This window comes from Sparus aurata, chromosome 18, assembly GCF_900880675.1.
Source record: "Sparus aurata chromosome 18, fSpaAur1.1, whole genome shotgun sequence".
NCBI classification, from domain to species: Eukaryota; Metazoa; Chordata; class Actinopteri; order Spariformes; family Sparidae; genus Sparus; species Sparus aurata.
In genome coordinates, this window is record NC_044204.1 from 23711306 (window position 1) to 23727250 (window position 15945).

The 15945-nt window shown below is 42.0% G+C and overlaps 3 protein-coding genes across 3 annotated transcripts; all 3 read left to right on the plus strand.

Moving 5' to 3' along the window:
• Positions 1 to 5403, plus strand: cd74a (CD74 molecule, major histocompatibility complex, class II invariant chain a). The gene is made up of 9 exons (XM_030396875.1): positions 1 to 260; positions 1583 to 1752; positions 2379 to 2479; positions 2596 to 2649; positions 2732 to 2815; positions 2908 to 2983; positions 3878 to 4081; positions 4195 to 4260; positions 4364 to 5403. Exons 1-9 carry the CDS (start codon positions 172 to 174, stop codon positions 4366 to 4368), a joined length of 849 nt encoding a protein of 282 aa, XP_030252735.1. The 5' UTR covers positions 1 to 171; the 3' UTR covers positions 4369 to 5403.
• A 1256-nt stretch (positions 5404 to 6659) lies between these two features.
• Positions 6660 to 9880, plus strand: LOC115568491 (toll-like receptor 2). Its single transcript, XM_030395801.1, has 2 exons — positions 6660 to 6733; positions 7041 to 9880. Exon 2 carries the CDS (start codon positions 7068 to 7070, stop codon positions 8517 to 8519), a length of 1452 nt encoding a protein of 483 aa, XP_030251661.1. The 5' UTR covers positions 6660 to 6733; positions 7041 to 7067; the 3' UTR covers positions 8520 to 9880.
• A 149-nt stretch (positions 9881 to 10029) lies between these two features.
• Positions 10030 to 15938, plus strand: LOC115568648 (chromosome-associated kinesin KIF4B). Its single transcript, XM_030396149.1, has 18 exons — positions 10030 to 10061; positions 10139 to 10193; positions 10291 to 10358; positions 10455 to 10505; positions 10606 to 10722; positions 10809 to 10883; positions 10970 to 11052; positions 11241 to 11351; positions 11602 to 11730; positions 13090 to 13226; positions 13305 to 13516; positions 13609 to 13674; positions 13769 to 13880; positions 14171 to 14295; positions 14474 to 14587; positions 14776 to 14943; positions 15545 to 15695; positions 15837 to 15938. Exons 1-18 carry the CDS (start codon positions 10035 to 10037, stop codon positions 15908 to 15910), a joined length of 1875 nt encoding a protein of 624 aa, XP_030252009.1. The 5' UTR covers positions 10030 to 10034; the 3' UTR covers positions 15911 to 15938.
• The last annotated feature ends 7 nt before the right edge of the window (positions 15939 to 15945 follow it).

A 15945-nucleotide genomic window follows, 5' to 3' on the forward strand; every position in this document is an offset into this window, starting at 1 on the left:
CCTCCCACAGGCCTTTAAAGGAGGGAGACTTTCTACTTCCCTTCACCTTTCTCAGGAACTTGACCTGTCTGGTTGTTCTTCCTTATTTTCAATACCATTTATCCAGTGAAGCTGCTGGAACCTGCTTCAGTTTGTTTCTTTTGACAAAGCTGCAAGGAACTTCCAGAACAGATGGCCCAGGCTCCAGAAGATGCTCCCCTGGCCAGAGGGAGTCTGTCAGGCAGTGACGAAGCCCTTATTCTCCCTGGACCACCCAGCGGGTGAGAGGAGCTTACCTTTTAAATGAATACACATAATAACAGCTGTTTGCTTTGTAGCAGATTCAAAATGTCACCTTTGATATTAAAAGTGTTTGTTCTTTTTTGTGTGACCAAATTAAAATGAGGGATACATCTCAATCAAAACTTTAAATGAAGGGCAAAATGTTCAAGAATTATATTTCAAGTAAGCATAAAGGAATAAAACACAGATTTTACACATTTGTTGAAGTTGTTTTTATGTTGTTTACTCTGTTATTTCTAAAAGAAAGTGATGGTTTCAGGGTAAAAGTCACTTCTTCATGAAGTAAACAGTAGATTTAGTTGTTGCTTTGCAACATTTGATGTGGTTTGATGTACTCGAAAGCATCTTCAGCAACCTTCAGTCAGACACTTCTCCTTATTCCAAGAGGAGAAGTCTGCCTGGTAACTTCTGATGCTGCCATGCTATTGGTTAATAATTAACCGCAGGGAAAAACATTGACCAAATTCCTGTGTTTCAGCTTAGGAATACTCGTATGAGTTTTTCAATTTAACAATGTTTCAAAGTATGAAAATTACTTTTGTATTAGAGGAATAGCTAAGCGTTATTGTTTGCTTTGCATTGTTTTTTTGTTACAAATGTATTTATTAATACTCTCTAAAGCATAACATCTTAAGGTATTTTTAAAAATGTTTGATTAGGTGTGATGACATTGTTTTCATGCAGTACATGGAAATACAAGTTAGACCAGCTTCTGTGTTAGTTTTACTTTTCATTGTGACACAGTAATAAAATAAGTGAACATAAAGTTCATGGCGTTGTTCTTGTTGCCTTGTAGCTTTTTATGAGAAGATAAAAACATTTTACATTTGTTTTACCGTCTTAAATAGCCTCGAAATGGGAGCTTGATGCGTACTTCCTCACTCCAGGGCAAGGCGTCTGCCTAGAGACAAGTGATGCTTAAATTCTATTGGCTGATTAAGTGCAGCAGAGAGAAAAGCTGAGTGTATTTTTGTTTCAGGACTTTCTCATACATTATGTAGGTAACAACATCACAACTTCAAAGAGATGATAATGATGTCGATTAACTTTTCTCAAGGAGGAGGATGAATCCATCAGATTGTTGGTTTACATGTGGGGCTTTTATTAGAGGGCCGGACAGTCCAAAATAAAAATGTCACACAGGCTTGGAAATCCCCACAAGTAATTTTGATACCTTAGAATATTATGTAAAATCCTGACATTTAACTTTTAAGCTTTCTGACTTTGGCTCCGGGTCATGTTATCTCCTCTCCCCTGCTGCTCTATTCCCTGCAAATAAATATGTGTTTCTCTCCCTCAGGGGCTCAAACAGTCGTGCCTTCAAGATTGCAGGCCTGACCACACTGGCATGTCTCCTGCTGGCCAGCCAGGTCTTCACCGCCTACACGATGTTCGGCCAGAAGCAACAGATCCATACGCTGCAGAAGAACTCGGATAGAATGTCCAGGCAACTGACCCGCACACCCCCGGGTAAAAAGGAGGGGTTAAGATGATCTCTAAGTAGGAATGTGTGATAAATGAGTCATAGTCTGACAGGGGGAGGTTGGAGGAATGGGGATGTGGGGAGGGAAGTGAGAATTCTGCTTTGAGGAACTTGGATCTGAAAGCTGGACAGAGAAATGAAAGATTTCAGAGGAAAAGAGGAATTAGCTGTGCGCTATTCTTAAGATCAACTTGTGAATGATCTTCTTTTACTCTCAAGTTGAGGCGTTACGTGTTATCTTGCGTTCAACACCTCCTGTGCAGCAGCAGAGTTGTTGTGATGAAAAGCATCCTGTTGAGCCGGTTTTGATCACGATGCCTGCATTTTATTCAGTTTTACATTTCTATCGACACGTTTTCATTCATATTGTGTGTATATGTATCTGCCCTCTGTAGCTTTCATTTTTAATTTATGTTTAATGAATGATAATGACTCTTAGATAATGTGACTGTGTGTGTATTTGACACCATAAACAATAAATCAGATGTGTTCAGCAGTTGTTATTAAAGAGACCCATACCTTTTTTTGTTTTGGCAAATTTCCATAAAAAAAAGCAAAATTCCACTCTCATTTTTGCGATTTCATAATTTTTGGTTCTGTTTGTTTTTTACAGCTGGGGCTCCAATGAGGATGCACATGCCCATGAACAGCCTTCCCCTGATGATGGACTACATCCCAGATGAGGACTCCAAGTCATCAAAGACACCCATGACTGTAGGTCAACACTTTGATTCAGTCGCATCTAGCTGGCAACAAACTTATTTGCGACTTAAAATATAGTCCTGGATGCAATTTTCATTGTATTTGTATTGTTTGTCCGCTCCCGGCAGAAACTGCAGGACGCTGTGGTCAGCGTGGAGAAACAGGTGAAGGATCTCATCCAGGTACGTCACACTCTGTATCCTGTGCGTCGCTCACATTTGGTGACGTCGTGTCGTCGCTAAGCTCTGCTCGTGTGTTCAGCAGGACTCGCAGCTGCCACAGTTCAACGAGACCTTCCTGGCAAACCTGCAGAGCCTGAAGCAACACATGAATGAGACCGAGTGGCAGGTAAAGGCGCACACACGCTCACATGGAAGCTAGTCAATTATAAATGAATGTAGTTGAAATATCCTGTGTGATGTTCTGTTTGTGTCCTGCAGAGCTTTGAGACCTGGATGCGTTACTGGCTGATCTTCCAGATGGCCCAGCAGCAGCCTCCACCAGTTTCACAGCCAGGTTACTGCAACTTCATGTGTTTTACGCTTTAATGTTGAGCTGGTGTTCTGATCTAGTCTGCTGCTGTGACAGTAGGTGCTGGTTTTCCGACACTTCCAGTCGAGGGTTTAAGGACCATGGCTGTAAAATTTCGCTCTGAAAAATATGTATTTAAGAGGGATATGCTGAGCTGATGATACCAGTGGCTTGTTTCTGATAACTTCTGCTGTCACTGTCACTATTTTTGGTGCGAAACGGTGAGGAATTGCAGATCAGATAGTAATTTTGCTGGCCTCACTGAGTTACTGGGATTTATTAAGGAACAGGTTGTCACCTAAAATCACCTAACTTATGACAGGTATTATTTTATATACTATTAATGGTGAAACGCTTCGAGGGAATAGTTAAAAATGTTATGATATGAATATGAATATTTGAATATGAATTTACAGCCAGCAACCAGTTAGCTTAGCACAAAGACAGGAAACAAGGCAAGAGCTAGTCCGGCCAAGTCCAAAAAAAACACACAAATTAACACGTTGTATCCACATTTGTTTGACAAAACCACTAGTGGGGCTTTTCCACTGGCAATTTTTGGCAGTGCAGAGTAAAACTGAGCAGCAATGATTTGCATTTCCATTAACAGTTTTAATAAGCTAGCTGTGATACCGATGGCTGTGAGCTTATCAGTTGCCAGTTGGTGGATTCTGTTCCCTTCTTCGGACACAGCCAGGCTAGCTGTTCCCCCTGTTTCCAGTCTTTGTGCTAAGCTAAGCTAGCTGGTATCAATCTTCTCGTGTAGTAAGTCAGCAGTAAGTGTATTTCCCCAAACGTAGCACTGTTGCTTTACCTTTGCAGCAGTATTTAACACCAAACAGGCCTTTAATGACTGTCCTCCCCACTATCATCACTCAGCCGCATTGATCAAGACCAAATGCCAGACCGAGGCCGCACCTGGAGGACCCACCAAGATCGGATCCTACAAGCCCCAGTGTGACGAGCAGGGCCGCTACAAGCCCATGCAGTGCTGGCACGCCACCGGCTACTGCTGGTGTGTGGACGAGACTGGCACAGCCGTCGAGGGCACCACCATGCGCGGCCGCCCCGACTGCAACAAAGGTAGAGGACAGCGATTAAAGCACTTTTTTTTTTTTTTTTTTTTTTTTTTTAAATCAATGCTGCATCTTTAAGCTTCTCGTGAGAGGCTGACTGTTTTTTCCTGTTTATTTCAGGCGCAGCTCCTGGTCGCATGCTGTTTGCACCCAGGCTGATGCAGAAGACCCTCAGCGTTGATGATGGTGAGTGCTTCTGATTAGTTTCTTTTTTTGGGGGGGTTAAGTGTTTATTTAGCATTTGTTGGTTGCTCATCACTTGCTGTGTTTTTCTCTTTTCTTTTCACAGAGTAACAAAAGAAACGAGGCGTGGGGAGTTTCTTCTCATCTAGATATCTTCACAGACATTAGAAGTCATTCCAAGCTTGATGCTGAGCCGCGTGCAGAAATTGTGTTAATTCTTCCTCCATGTATTCACTTGATTTTAAATATCTTGCTGGCTGCTTGAAATCAAATCAATCACGGCCTGTTACAATTTATTGCTTCTGATACTTTCAGTTTTCAATGTTTGTTTTTTTTAAGACCGTACAATCGTGGGGTGTTCTCATTTAAACCTAGATGTTCTTATCATCTCAACTATATTAAAGAACGTGTGTTAAACAAGATTATCTGTGACGAGTGCTTGAAAGGTCGGTTCAGCCAAATGACATATTCTCTCTCTTACCCCGCGGAGTATCGAGACATGGAGGTAGTTCAGGTGTTACTTGTCTTCAGATACCGTCTCATCTGCCAGCATCACGAGTTTGTGGTACGTTTGTTTGTGGCTCATACTGCATTGAAAAATGACATTAAACATGTTATCAGACTCTTTCAAGAAACCTTGTCCCCTGTTGCTCCGAATAATCCACAGAGCACACCGTGGAGAGTTTTCATAGGGATTATTTTGTCTGTTAGAAAGTATTTCCAGTGAAACCTGTTCACAGTGAGGTCTGTGGGTTCTTCAGAGGGAGGGGGACACAGTTTCTCGAAAGAGATGTTGCTGCTTTAATGGTTGTTTTTGGTTGGATGTTTTTCAATGCCGTGAGTGGCCACAAAAAATAACCAAGCGAAACAAAAACAGCATTGCCAAACATGAAAATGAAAATGTTTTTTTATTATGTACTGTGGGTGAACCGACCTTTTAAAGGGTGTGACCGTACTGTATGAGGAAGTAACTTTCCTCTGTGGGTGTTTGTGATAAGAAGGGTTAATAAAGTTGTTATAACAATACTGTTTGAATTTTCATACGTAAGTTCTACCTGGGACATGATCCACTGAGAACTAATACCTGTTGAAGCTTTAGACAAAACAAAGCCTTAATAAACTTTCACCTGATTAGATGCATCGACACTTAATTTCTGTTTGTGGTTTTAAATTGCACTTTGTACCCGATCGTTTCATACTGGAGGCATTTCCTGTTCATGAACCTAACATGTTGCAGTTTCAGTAGCGTAATGATTCAGTCTCGCTGAAGAAATCATTCTCTGCATCCTGTACGCGATTTTTGATCCAACTAACCTCCGTCTTTCCCCGGACATGTTCTGAGATCATCAAGAAGAGCCAGAGACAGTTCAAATGAGGCCATGCTTCTCCTCAAGTATTACTTGAGTGAAAGTAAAGGTCCTCATGTTAGAATATTACTTTACTTTGTAGTAGTGAAAGTCAACCAAAGGAATAGTAATCGAGTAAAAGTCCTCAAGTTTTTGATATTAGATATATAAGTATCAAAAGTATTTTTCTATCATACATGAACTTAATTATTACAATTACTATAAAAGTAGATTTTATATATGTTTGAATGCTAATTTCATATCAATAATTGTAATCAGTTGGGTTTTTTATTTTAAATCTGATTTTGAAAACAAACTCCTTTGTGTTTAATACTTCATGCTATCTGCAAAGACTTATCAAATAAATCTAGTCAAGTAAAAGTACAATACTTACCTCCACACATGTAGTGGAGCGGAAGTATACTGAAGCAGAATACTCAAGTAACATACAAATATATTGACATTGTACTTGAGTAAATGTACTTAGATACATTTTAAGAGACACTGAAGAAAAACATGTTCCTTTGCAGCAGTGCTCAATCTGCAGTGAAATGGCTCGGTGACAGGAGGGTTGCCAGTTCAAGACCCGCTTGGACCGGGCAGTATGTGTTATTAAAGTACTAGCTAACTGCAGTCAAATGGACCCTGTCAGTGTTTTGCCAAAACTTTTTTATATTTATTTATATTTTGTTTGGATGTTTAATATCCAGCAAGTCATATTTCATAAGATCATTGTATATTTGCACCATGTAAAAAGTGTATTTAGTTTTAGATACAGACGAATTGTCTCAGCCTTCAAAGGAATAATAAATCTGTTCCAGAAACAGTCAAATTCAAAACATGGAGATGCGTACATTTTGTACAGAGGAGGATTATCTGACAGCTTAATATTTGACCAGTGGGGAAGTGCTGATTCCTCCATGGTAATGATTAATTCGGGGAAATAGCCCTCCTCTGAGGAAGCACTGTATTATCTAGAACATGAGTCTTCCTCTTAACGAAGAGCTGTGAGCAAAAGGAGGGGAAGTGGGATCACCTGTAGCAGAAAAAACAGAAGTCTGTTGAGAATAAAGACACTGGCGTTACAGCAGCAACAGATTCTCAACATCTGCAGCTACACTGATTATACGGTAAGTGTTTGAAGGCATCTATTGTGAGATTCATGTTCTATCGATGTAATTTGGGGATTTTTACACTATTAAAAAATGGAGACAAGGCAACGATACAGACCTTATTAAGAAGAAAAATCCTCAGATTAAAGGTCAGGATTCTATTTATTGTCTCACCTACAAATACTGAATATAAGCTGTTTGTTTATGTTCCAAAAGATCTTATTTAAAGCTTTATACTACTTACTTTACATTTAGACATTTAAAAAAAACGTCTTCAGGACCTGACACATCAAAGTCTCTGTTCTCTCTATCTTGACATTCCCAGGTGCTGCCGACTGTCCTCCCACCAACCATGAAGCTGAATCAGAGACCGATTCTTCTCCTGCTTTTAGGACTCACTGTCACTTCAGGGGCCGCCACTTCTCCTTGCACTTTTAGCAAAGATTGGACTCGCTGTGTGTGCGACCTCATGGGCCTCCAGAACCCAGAAAGTTCGATTTGTGTATATGCTTTGGAGCTAGAGCTGAGAGACAGCAGACTGGAAATCTCCGAGATGGATGCAGCTCTGGATCTGAGTTACCTTCGGTCTATGAGGATAAATAAGCTCATTCTCAACAATGTCACAGTCTCCTTTTCATTCATAAGGACAGTGATACCTTTTCTGCCCCTAAAATTGAAGGAAATTGATATCATTTCCTCCACTCTGGAAGTTGCCCAGCCTTTGCAGCTTCCAGAGTTACAGGAAGCATCTCAAATTACAGCCCTTCTTCTGAAAGATGTTTCGGTGGATCCCTCTCTTCTACAGCCGTCCTTCCAGGCTCTCCACCACTGGTTGTTCGGCTCCCTGGCGTCTCTTGGCCTTGTGCGTTCTGGCCTGGTTGAGGTCGACTGCGAATGGGCTCAAAGAGTAGAAAACCTGACTGATCTCGACCTGTCAGAGAACCCCGGCTCTTACACCGGCCTGCAGAATATCTCACATTGCTCTTCTCTTTCATTCAAGTCCCTGAAATCTCTTCATCTGGGCCGCAGCAACCTCACCTCCCTCCAACCTCTGTGCACGCCCCTGATGCTCACCCCTGCCCTCACCCAACTCGATGTCAGTCGGAACAACTTCTCCATCATCCACTTCCCGCACTGCCTCCAGGTGAAGCCGCTCAGGACGCTGAATCTCTCCCACTCTGGGATCACAGAGGTTCACTCGTTACTCTCTGCGTCTCTGGAAGAACTCGACCTAAGTTACAATTATCTGGAGGTGTTCAGTAGCCCACTGCAGACCCTGAAAAAGCTCTATTTGTCTTATAACCGCCTGATCCGTCTCCCCTCTCTGGATAACCTGCCTTGTCTCAAGCAGCTGAAGGTGGACAGCAACCTGCTTTCCCTCTTGATAAATGAGACGAGTGTAAATCCGAGCAAATTGGAGCAGCTTGATGTCCTCCACGCAGGGAGGAACCCTTATCAGTGTGACTGTGCGCTGAGCGAGACCATCAACTTCCTGGACAGCACAGACAGCGTGTCTGTTGAGGACTACCCTGAAGAGTTCCTGTGTGCCTCACCAGCGGCCCAGCAGGGGACGCAGATAATGAATTTGTCTCTTGAATCTTGTGAGGAGCCGAAGCCGACCAGTGGGACACAACATCCCCACGGAAGAACATCTTCACCGGCTGCCCAGCAGGGGACCAAGATAATGAATTCGTCTCTTGAACCTAGTGTGAAGCCGACCAGTGGGACTAGACATCACCACGGCTCTCCTCTCTGTTTGACGCTCTTTGTAGGTTTACTGTCACGCCTGATTTGTTTTTGCTGATGTTTGCAGCAGACAGTTTGGGGACCAAGTTCCAGTAATGTACATTTTAAAGAGAGTTTAACTAATGGCTTTAGTATTGATTAATGCATTAGTTACTAAAACTGTTTGTCTAAGGCTGGGAAAAACCCCTCTGACTGATTGGATTGTGTGACCACTCACTTTCCCAGAAGGCTGCAGAGAATCAATTTTGTTGACATCTTATTTAGCATCTATTAAAGCTCCCGTATTGTGGAAAGTGAGATTTCCATGTCTTTTGTTTATAAGGCAGGTCTAGATGGTATAAATGCCATGAAAAATACCACAGAGTAACGCGCTCGTACTCAGAAGCTGTGCCTTTAAACAAGCCGTCTGGACCTCTGCAACTTTATCATATCACAACTATGAAGTCTGCTTCCCCCAGCACGGCCGTGGTTGCAAAAACAGTGAAAGAGCTGATGCGGACAAATCTGTAGGGTATGCCTGCTCAGGCTTGTGAGAGCTGGCCAGTCGGAGCAGACTTTTAGGAAGGGGGGTGGGGGGCTATCTATCTATCTATCTATCTATCTATCTATCTAGCTATCTAGCTATCTAGCTATCTATGAGACACCTACAATAAAAGAATGAACCTGAAAATTTGCATGATGCGGGATGTTTAAAGGATTTCCAACATTTACGACTAACCATTACCAAATAGAAAAGATCAACACCTGGAAAAGAGAATTCACAATCTGGCAACTCAAAATTTGCTCGTATTAATAATTACGTTTAAAGAAGGTCTATCACGCATCAGAAATGATTAAATCAATAAAATTAAGTCATTATTTACAACTTTTAACCCCTTTTAACAGGTACCTTATTAGAAGTTGGTCCCCTTGTGAGCAATAAGACAAGAAAAATAAATCAAAGGATAAATCCACTGCCGCATTGTCATGATTTGTCTGTTTTTTCTCACAATGGTTAAAGCAACATTACGTAACTTTTTAAACCTTTTGGTTTGCACCTTTTTAAGAGCTTGAAAATCATGTTGATGGTTGAGTGTCTTGTAACAGGGTGAATGGTGTCTCTGTCACTGCCACTCTGCCCCCTATAACTTGTTTCTGCAATCAGTATTACATACGTCTTCACTTTCAAGACATAGCATTGTTATTTTGTAATGAATTTTGTTTTTAATAAGCGCTGACATTACATCTGACAAATTGTTCAAAATCTTGGATTTACGACAGCTGTGTTGCAAGCTGTGTACTGTGTGGGGCACCAAACTGCTTGTAGATCTGCATGATTTAAACTGAATGATCAAATAAACCTGATCAATTCATATGTGTTATTGATTACATCAGTATCATCTCTTTCTGTTCTACTTCTAAAATAAAATAATAAAGATGCTCGTGGATAACCTCAGTTGTGACCTTTCTGTCCATCTCGGTAACCTCCCCCTGATCGCCCGGACCAGTGAAAGTGGATTCTGACTCATTAATAATTTAGCGCGGTGGAATGAAACCCAGGTGACCCAGTGGTTATGTTACACATACACATGGGATGGCCACTGCGGACATGAACGCACCTGTGAGTAGCTTCTTTTTTTGTACAACCACGTTACTGTTCCGTTTGATCATCTTTGACCATTTTCCACGTTTCTCCAGCTGTGTGAGGGAGCTGAAACCATCAGAGTGGGATTAGTCCTCACGACGATCCCAGGTCAAGCAAGGACGAAACTGTGAAATATGTTAATTTGCTATGTTGTTGCTCGAGATTTGAGTTTTAAATGTTTTTTTGTTTTTTTTGGGATGAGCAGAGGGTAAAGAGTGTGTCGTTGTTAGTGAAGGAGGACGTGGAGTGGACTACAAACCAGGCAAAGATGAGGTAAAACATTTGGATTCACTCGCTGCTTCCACATCAACATTCAGCCATTTTCCTTCTGAAAGCTGTCACTTTTTTTTCTTTTTTTTCCCCAATTAGGAAGCGAAGGCCCTCTCCTTCGACCAAGTCGTGACTGTTGACGACATTCAGGTAAAAACAAGCTGTGCTATCTGAGCCACACTGTTTTTACAGCCTGTAATAAAGAAAAGAAAATGCTGGAAAACTAAAAATGTGAATATAAAACCTGCAGAGTTTACACTCCGAGCTCCTACAGCCTCTCACTGACTCCACATCCACCGGTTATAACGGAGCTCTGCTGATGTGTGGAGCCTCCACAGAGAAGATTGATCACATTATCATCAAACAGGTGGAGCCCCAAAACAAAAACTACACCTTATATTCGCAGGTTTTTACGTGTTCTCACTGTTAATCCCGCTCCTCACTCTGCCGTAGGTCTTGACAAATCTGTTTAGTCGTGTGTTGTCACAAGCGAAAGAGGAGTCGTTCATCTCTGTGTCTGCCCTTCAGGTTTGTCCTTCTCTTTAATAGCACAGCCACGAATCAGAGTAGACACAGCGTGGTGCAAGATAACTTCTGATTTTTGTCAATGTCAGTTTTATCCAGACGGCACTGCTTTGGATCTCCTGAGCCCCGGTAGACAGACTCCAAGGCTCGTGACACACCCTGTCCTTGGAAAGTGAGTCCAGAAGACGACCACTGATGTACCAGCACAGATATGATAAACAAGAAATCGATTTTGACCTTGATTATTCATGCAACACTTGTACATTTAAGAAACAAGATGAAAAAAAATAAGATTAAATTGACAAAAACAACATGAAAAAAGATACAAAAATAAAATAACAATGTCTTTTTTTCTCTCAGTCTTGTAGGAGGTGTATGTGAGGTGTGTGTGTGCTCAGCAGAGGAAGCCTATACTTTGTATGAAACATGCAGGGAGACACTGAGGGCCAGCGCAGCCTCCATCTCCAGCAGGTTGGTCAAATAAACTCTGGGCGTGTAATCCATTAACGGAATTACTCTCTGGATGGATTAATTAGAATGGCTGATCACACCCAGAGCTAAGTGTCTTAGTGTCGCACGAGTGATCGGATTGTCACGTAGCAGATTTACCTCACCAGGTTGTTGCGCGTTGTGTCATTAAAGTCGCCCTTTCCTGCGCTTCATGAATGAGTGAATTCTGTTTATTGTGTCCACGTGATCGTGGTGTGTGTGTTTCCCTCAGATGTAGTTTCCTGTTCTCGGTGGCTGTTGAGTGGAAACTTCATCCGGAGCAGGCGGTGTCGGAGATCTGCCGCAGCAGACTGCAGCTGTTCAGCTTGGCAGGAGGAGCCAGCAGGGCTGACCTCAGAGGGTCGGTTAGATGCCCCTATGCAGCAAAATATCTATTACATGGAACTGAAAATGATATCCTAATGTTCAAACACTACTCAGTCACATTACTTAAAGGAGGCGTATTATGCTTTTTTTGTTCTCTTACCTTTTCCCTGTGCATGTAAAAGATCTTGAAAGCTGAAACGCCCTCGCCAACAGAAGCTCGTCTCTCCCACAGAAAATACCGCTCCTGAAACGCCTCGTCAGCAGTCTAACCTTCAATTCCATGACTTTGTGACATCATGCTATGTCCCAATGTCACACATTTGCATAATTTATGCCTAGGGGCTAGTTTGGCATGTAGGAATTGATTTCGCACAGCTGCTCTGTTGTTGTAAGCAGCGCTGACTCAGGTGTGTGTGAGCTGACCAATCAGAGGAGACTGGGTATTCGGGGGGGGGGGGGGGGGGGGGTGCTTAAAGAGACAGGAGCTAAAACAGAGCATTTTTAGAGGGGGATTACTGGACAGTATGAAAAAACAGATGCTTGCAAACCTATTCTAGTAGTAATCCCGAAATAGAATTATAAACCTGAAAATTAGCATAATATGTCTTCTCCCTTTAATATTGGGATCTGTACCCTTGTCATCTATTTAGCTCTCACCAATCATTAAGGATGTGTGAAAAGAGTATCTCAGTCTTCCTAACTCTAAAAATCAAATCAATGTATTAATAAAATTAACATCTGAAGACTGGATAGATTAATATAGTTAATTACGAATTTATCAATGACTCACTGAGGCTGACACCATCAACATGCTCTGCAGTCATTTTTAAGGTGATAAGCAGTTGAACTGTTCCTGGAGAATCAAAGAGCTTTTGGCTGGTCAAAATGTCCTCTGTGAAAAAATTGAATATTTGACGAGTCCAGTCAAGAATGAAGACGCCATTTATCATTCCGACAAAACGAAGTTATGCTCGAGAGCTTCTGACATGGAAGGACTTTATTTCAGTGCAGTTTTATATGCACTTGGTGCGTGTGCCTAGATGTGGAACAGCTTCAGAACACACCTCAGAAAACAGAAAAATAAGTATCGATGTTTTGGAAAAACATTTTGCTGACTGCGCGTGAAGTCCAGTTGGCAGTGGCACTTTTGAAGTTGCAGTTCGATTATTGCAACAGTAAAGTATGTTGATTTCTCGAGCAGTACCGGCAAATACATACAGTATCTGCTATTTGGATGAGGTTTCAACCCTCAGTCCTTCTTCTAGATCAACATCCAGATAAATGCATATGAAGCCAGAGTGTGCAAGACTGCTTTTCTTTTCTAAAGTCAACTTCCAGCAATCAGCACCTCACTACAATTATGTGCATTACTTTTCCATTAAATACTCTGCAGAGTTAACCCACTGGCGAAGGTTCTGGACCAAACCCAGCGTGAAGCCACAACAAACAATTCACTCCTCCATTGTCTCCTAACTGATGCTTTAACAGGAAATAGCAAGACAGCACTCATCTACTGCGTTCACCCTCAAGGTAAATGCTCCTCTGAGTCTGCTGACATCAGTTTAACCAGAATCCTTTCAGCTTATCAATGACACCCTTATCCCTCAGGTGTTCTTGATGACGAGACCCACTCTGCCTTAGCTCTGGCCCAGAAAGCGAGAAGTTTGGTAACTATTGCCACCTCTAATCGCTGGTGCCCGAGGGTGACCGAGCAAGAGATCAGGGATAACATCGAGGAGATAAGAACCAGGATGATGACACAGGAGGAAGATGAAGTTCACGACACCTACAGACTGGCCGAGCTCACCCAAAACCTGCAGGTAATCCAGAAGATGAGCCTGATACTAAACCGTACTTCCTCATCACCTTGTGTTGAGGGATTAATTGAGTTCACAGCCGATCTCTCCGACAGATTGTGAAGAATCAGTCGTGGGAGAAGAGGAGGGAAGAGTCGAAGAAGACAAGAGGCAAAACGCAGGTTCCTACCTGAATTGTTCACTTTTCCTCAGAGCAATGTGATAACAGATTATGAAAAATGTATTTTTCCACCACGTTTTGCACTGATTTGGCAGGGCTGTCCGACCCCAAATAGCAACTGGCACAGCAGTGATCACAGAGAGAGCACAGACACGATTAAATATTTACAAGAGCAGCTGAAACAAGAAATGCAAGAACATATCAGAGGTAAGACGTGAGCGTAAGATACTTTATATGTCACTGTAGGCTCATATCAAATTATTTTTTGTAACTCTAAAAGACTGGTGCTAAAGAAAACAAGAGAAAAACAAGATAAAAAGCAAGATGTTTACATACTAAAAAAGATAAAACGAGATAAAAACAAGATAAATATAAGAGGTTGTCTTCTCTGTCTACAATATAATATAATAATACAATATGTGCATAATAAACAAAATGTGCCAAACTTCAATATGTAAGAATGTCAATGATATTACGTGTGTTTCTCATACCCGCAGAGGGTAAAGGGGATGCAAATAGAGTCCAGGAGAGAGTGGCAAGAATCCAGCAGCTGAGGGAGGCTCTCAGAGAGGAGACACTGAAGAACGGGGCCGCTGCAGAGAAATCTTACCTCTGTCAACAAGTAACACGCTCCATCGAACTCCTGTCGTTACAGATATAACATTGCGCACCTATACATCTGATCGGATAACGTATTTACAAGGCTTTGCGAATACCCTCTTAGACACATGAATAAGATATACTTGTGTGAGAGTGTGCAAGCCACACTGATGTATTTATTTTGCCAATTCAATGCTCAGTCTCAGTTGGAGTACAGCAAAGCCCAGGAGCGGAGGAGGCAACTTAAGGAGGACCGTGGGAGATTAATTCAGGAGGAGGTGGAGAAGATGCAGAGAGACTTGGCACAGGAGCTGGTGAGATAATGAGATGCACTGTTGTTTAACATTATTCTGTTTGCGATCTATCTTAGCTGAGGATGCTGAGTCAGTTCAAATTAATGCAAGGCTAGATTTATGGTGGGCAGCGGAAAACCACTGCATTTGCAACTTAATTCTCTGATTTCCCTGCGTTTTTTTATGCTTTCATCCGTTCCTCCCGCTAGACAGAAGGCCCCCAGAGAGAGCTGCTGGTGCTGACCAGAGAGAGGCAGGTCCTGGTGCTGCAGATAGAGGCCCTGCGCGCTGAGGCCCAGCAGGCCGAGAGAGACCTGCAGGATCAATATCACAGACACCAAGCAGAGCTGCATTGTTTAAGAGAGGAGAGCCTGCAGGTAAAGGTTGGTTGGATCAGTCAAAGAACACTGATTCAAATTATCAGCACATTTTTCATTTATTTAGTGCTACCTTTACTGCTACTAATTTTGCACATATAATTAGAATACAGTACACAGACGAAGCAGTTTTTTCTTCAACTTCTGTTGATAATTTGAACGTTTTAACTGAACTTCCCACATATTGCACCTTTAATGTACTGCAGAATTTACAGTGTTGGATACAATGACAAATGTGTGTGAGGCCCCAATTATTGGCATAATGCCGTGAGTACTGAGGGCATAACAGACGTACTTGTGCTCTATATTGGACAACGCACACAAAGAATAAATCTAAAAACCGTATGTTTTGATTTAGATATATGAATTTAAAACAGCTCCATCAGGCAGATTCTACAAAAGATCAGGGGAAAAAAGCATTTTTAAACAGATGCCTGATACAAAAAAATCATTAAAAACTTAAAGAAGACATTTACTGTATTATCATCAGTTTGTTTAGTTAAACTGCAGCTGTTTTATAGGATGTTTACATAAAGAAGCATCTTCAGCTCCTACCCCTATGTTTTTTTTACGTTATCTGTTCCACTGCTCTCTCCTGTAGGTGTTCAGAGTGTTTCGTCAGGTAAGTGAGGAGCAGAGGAAGATGTCAGAGGGCAGATACAGGAGCGTGCTGCTGGAGGCTGTGCAGGATGCCGTCTACCTGTCTGCCCAGAACCAGCAGCTGCAGGCTGACAACAAACAACTCCGTAAAGGTCAGCGTATGTTGCCTTACCTCAGCTGGACTGGCTGTTTTTATTACAGATCTAACGTTTGAGGTTAAATGTGACAGGAGTGCTAAGAGATAAGTCTTCCTCCCAATGGCGTTTAAACCATTCTGCTTTTTCTTTTCACAGCACTGGGAGAATTGAAGGACTCTCTAGCCGTGCGAGGCGATGTTAAGGCTGGAACTGTATCCCAACAACAATGAATATAAAAGATGTTTATGAATCAGTATGCCTCATG

Coding starts and splice junctions, on each gene's coding strand:
- cd74a (XM_030396875.1), top strand. CDS start 172: ATGGCCCAGGCTCCAGAAGATGCTCCCCTGGCCAGAGGGAGTCTGTCA. Junction 261..1,582: donor CTCCCTGGACCACCCAGCGG/GTGAGAGGAGCT, acceptor TCTCTCCCTCAG/GGGCTCAAACAGTCGTGCCT. Junction 2,480..2,595: donor CATCAAAGACACCCATGACT/GTAGGTCAACAC, acceptor CGCTCCCGGCAG/AAACTGCAGGACGCTGTGGT.
- LOC115568491 (XM_030395801.1), top strand. CDS start 7,068: ATGAAGCTGAATCAGAGACCGATTCTTCTCCTGCTTTTAGGACTCACT.
- LOC115568648 (XM_030396149.1), top strand. CDS start 10,035: ATGGCCACTGCGGACATGAACGCACCT. Junction 11,352..11,601: donor GCAGCCTCCATCTCCAGCAG/GTTGGTCAAATA, acceptor TGTTTCCCTCAG/ATGTAGTTTCCTGTTCTCGG. Junction 14,588..14,775: donor GAGACTTGGCACAGGAGCTG/GTGAGATAATGA, acceptor TCCTCCCGCTAG/ACAGAAGGCCCCCAGAGAGA.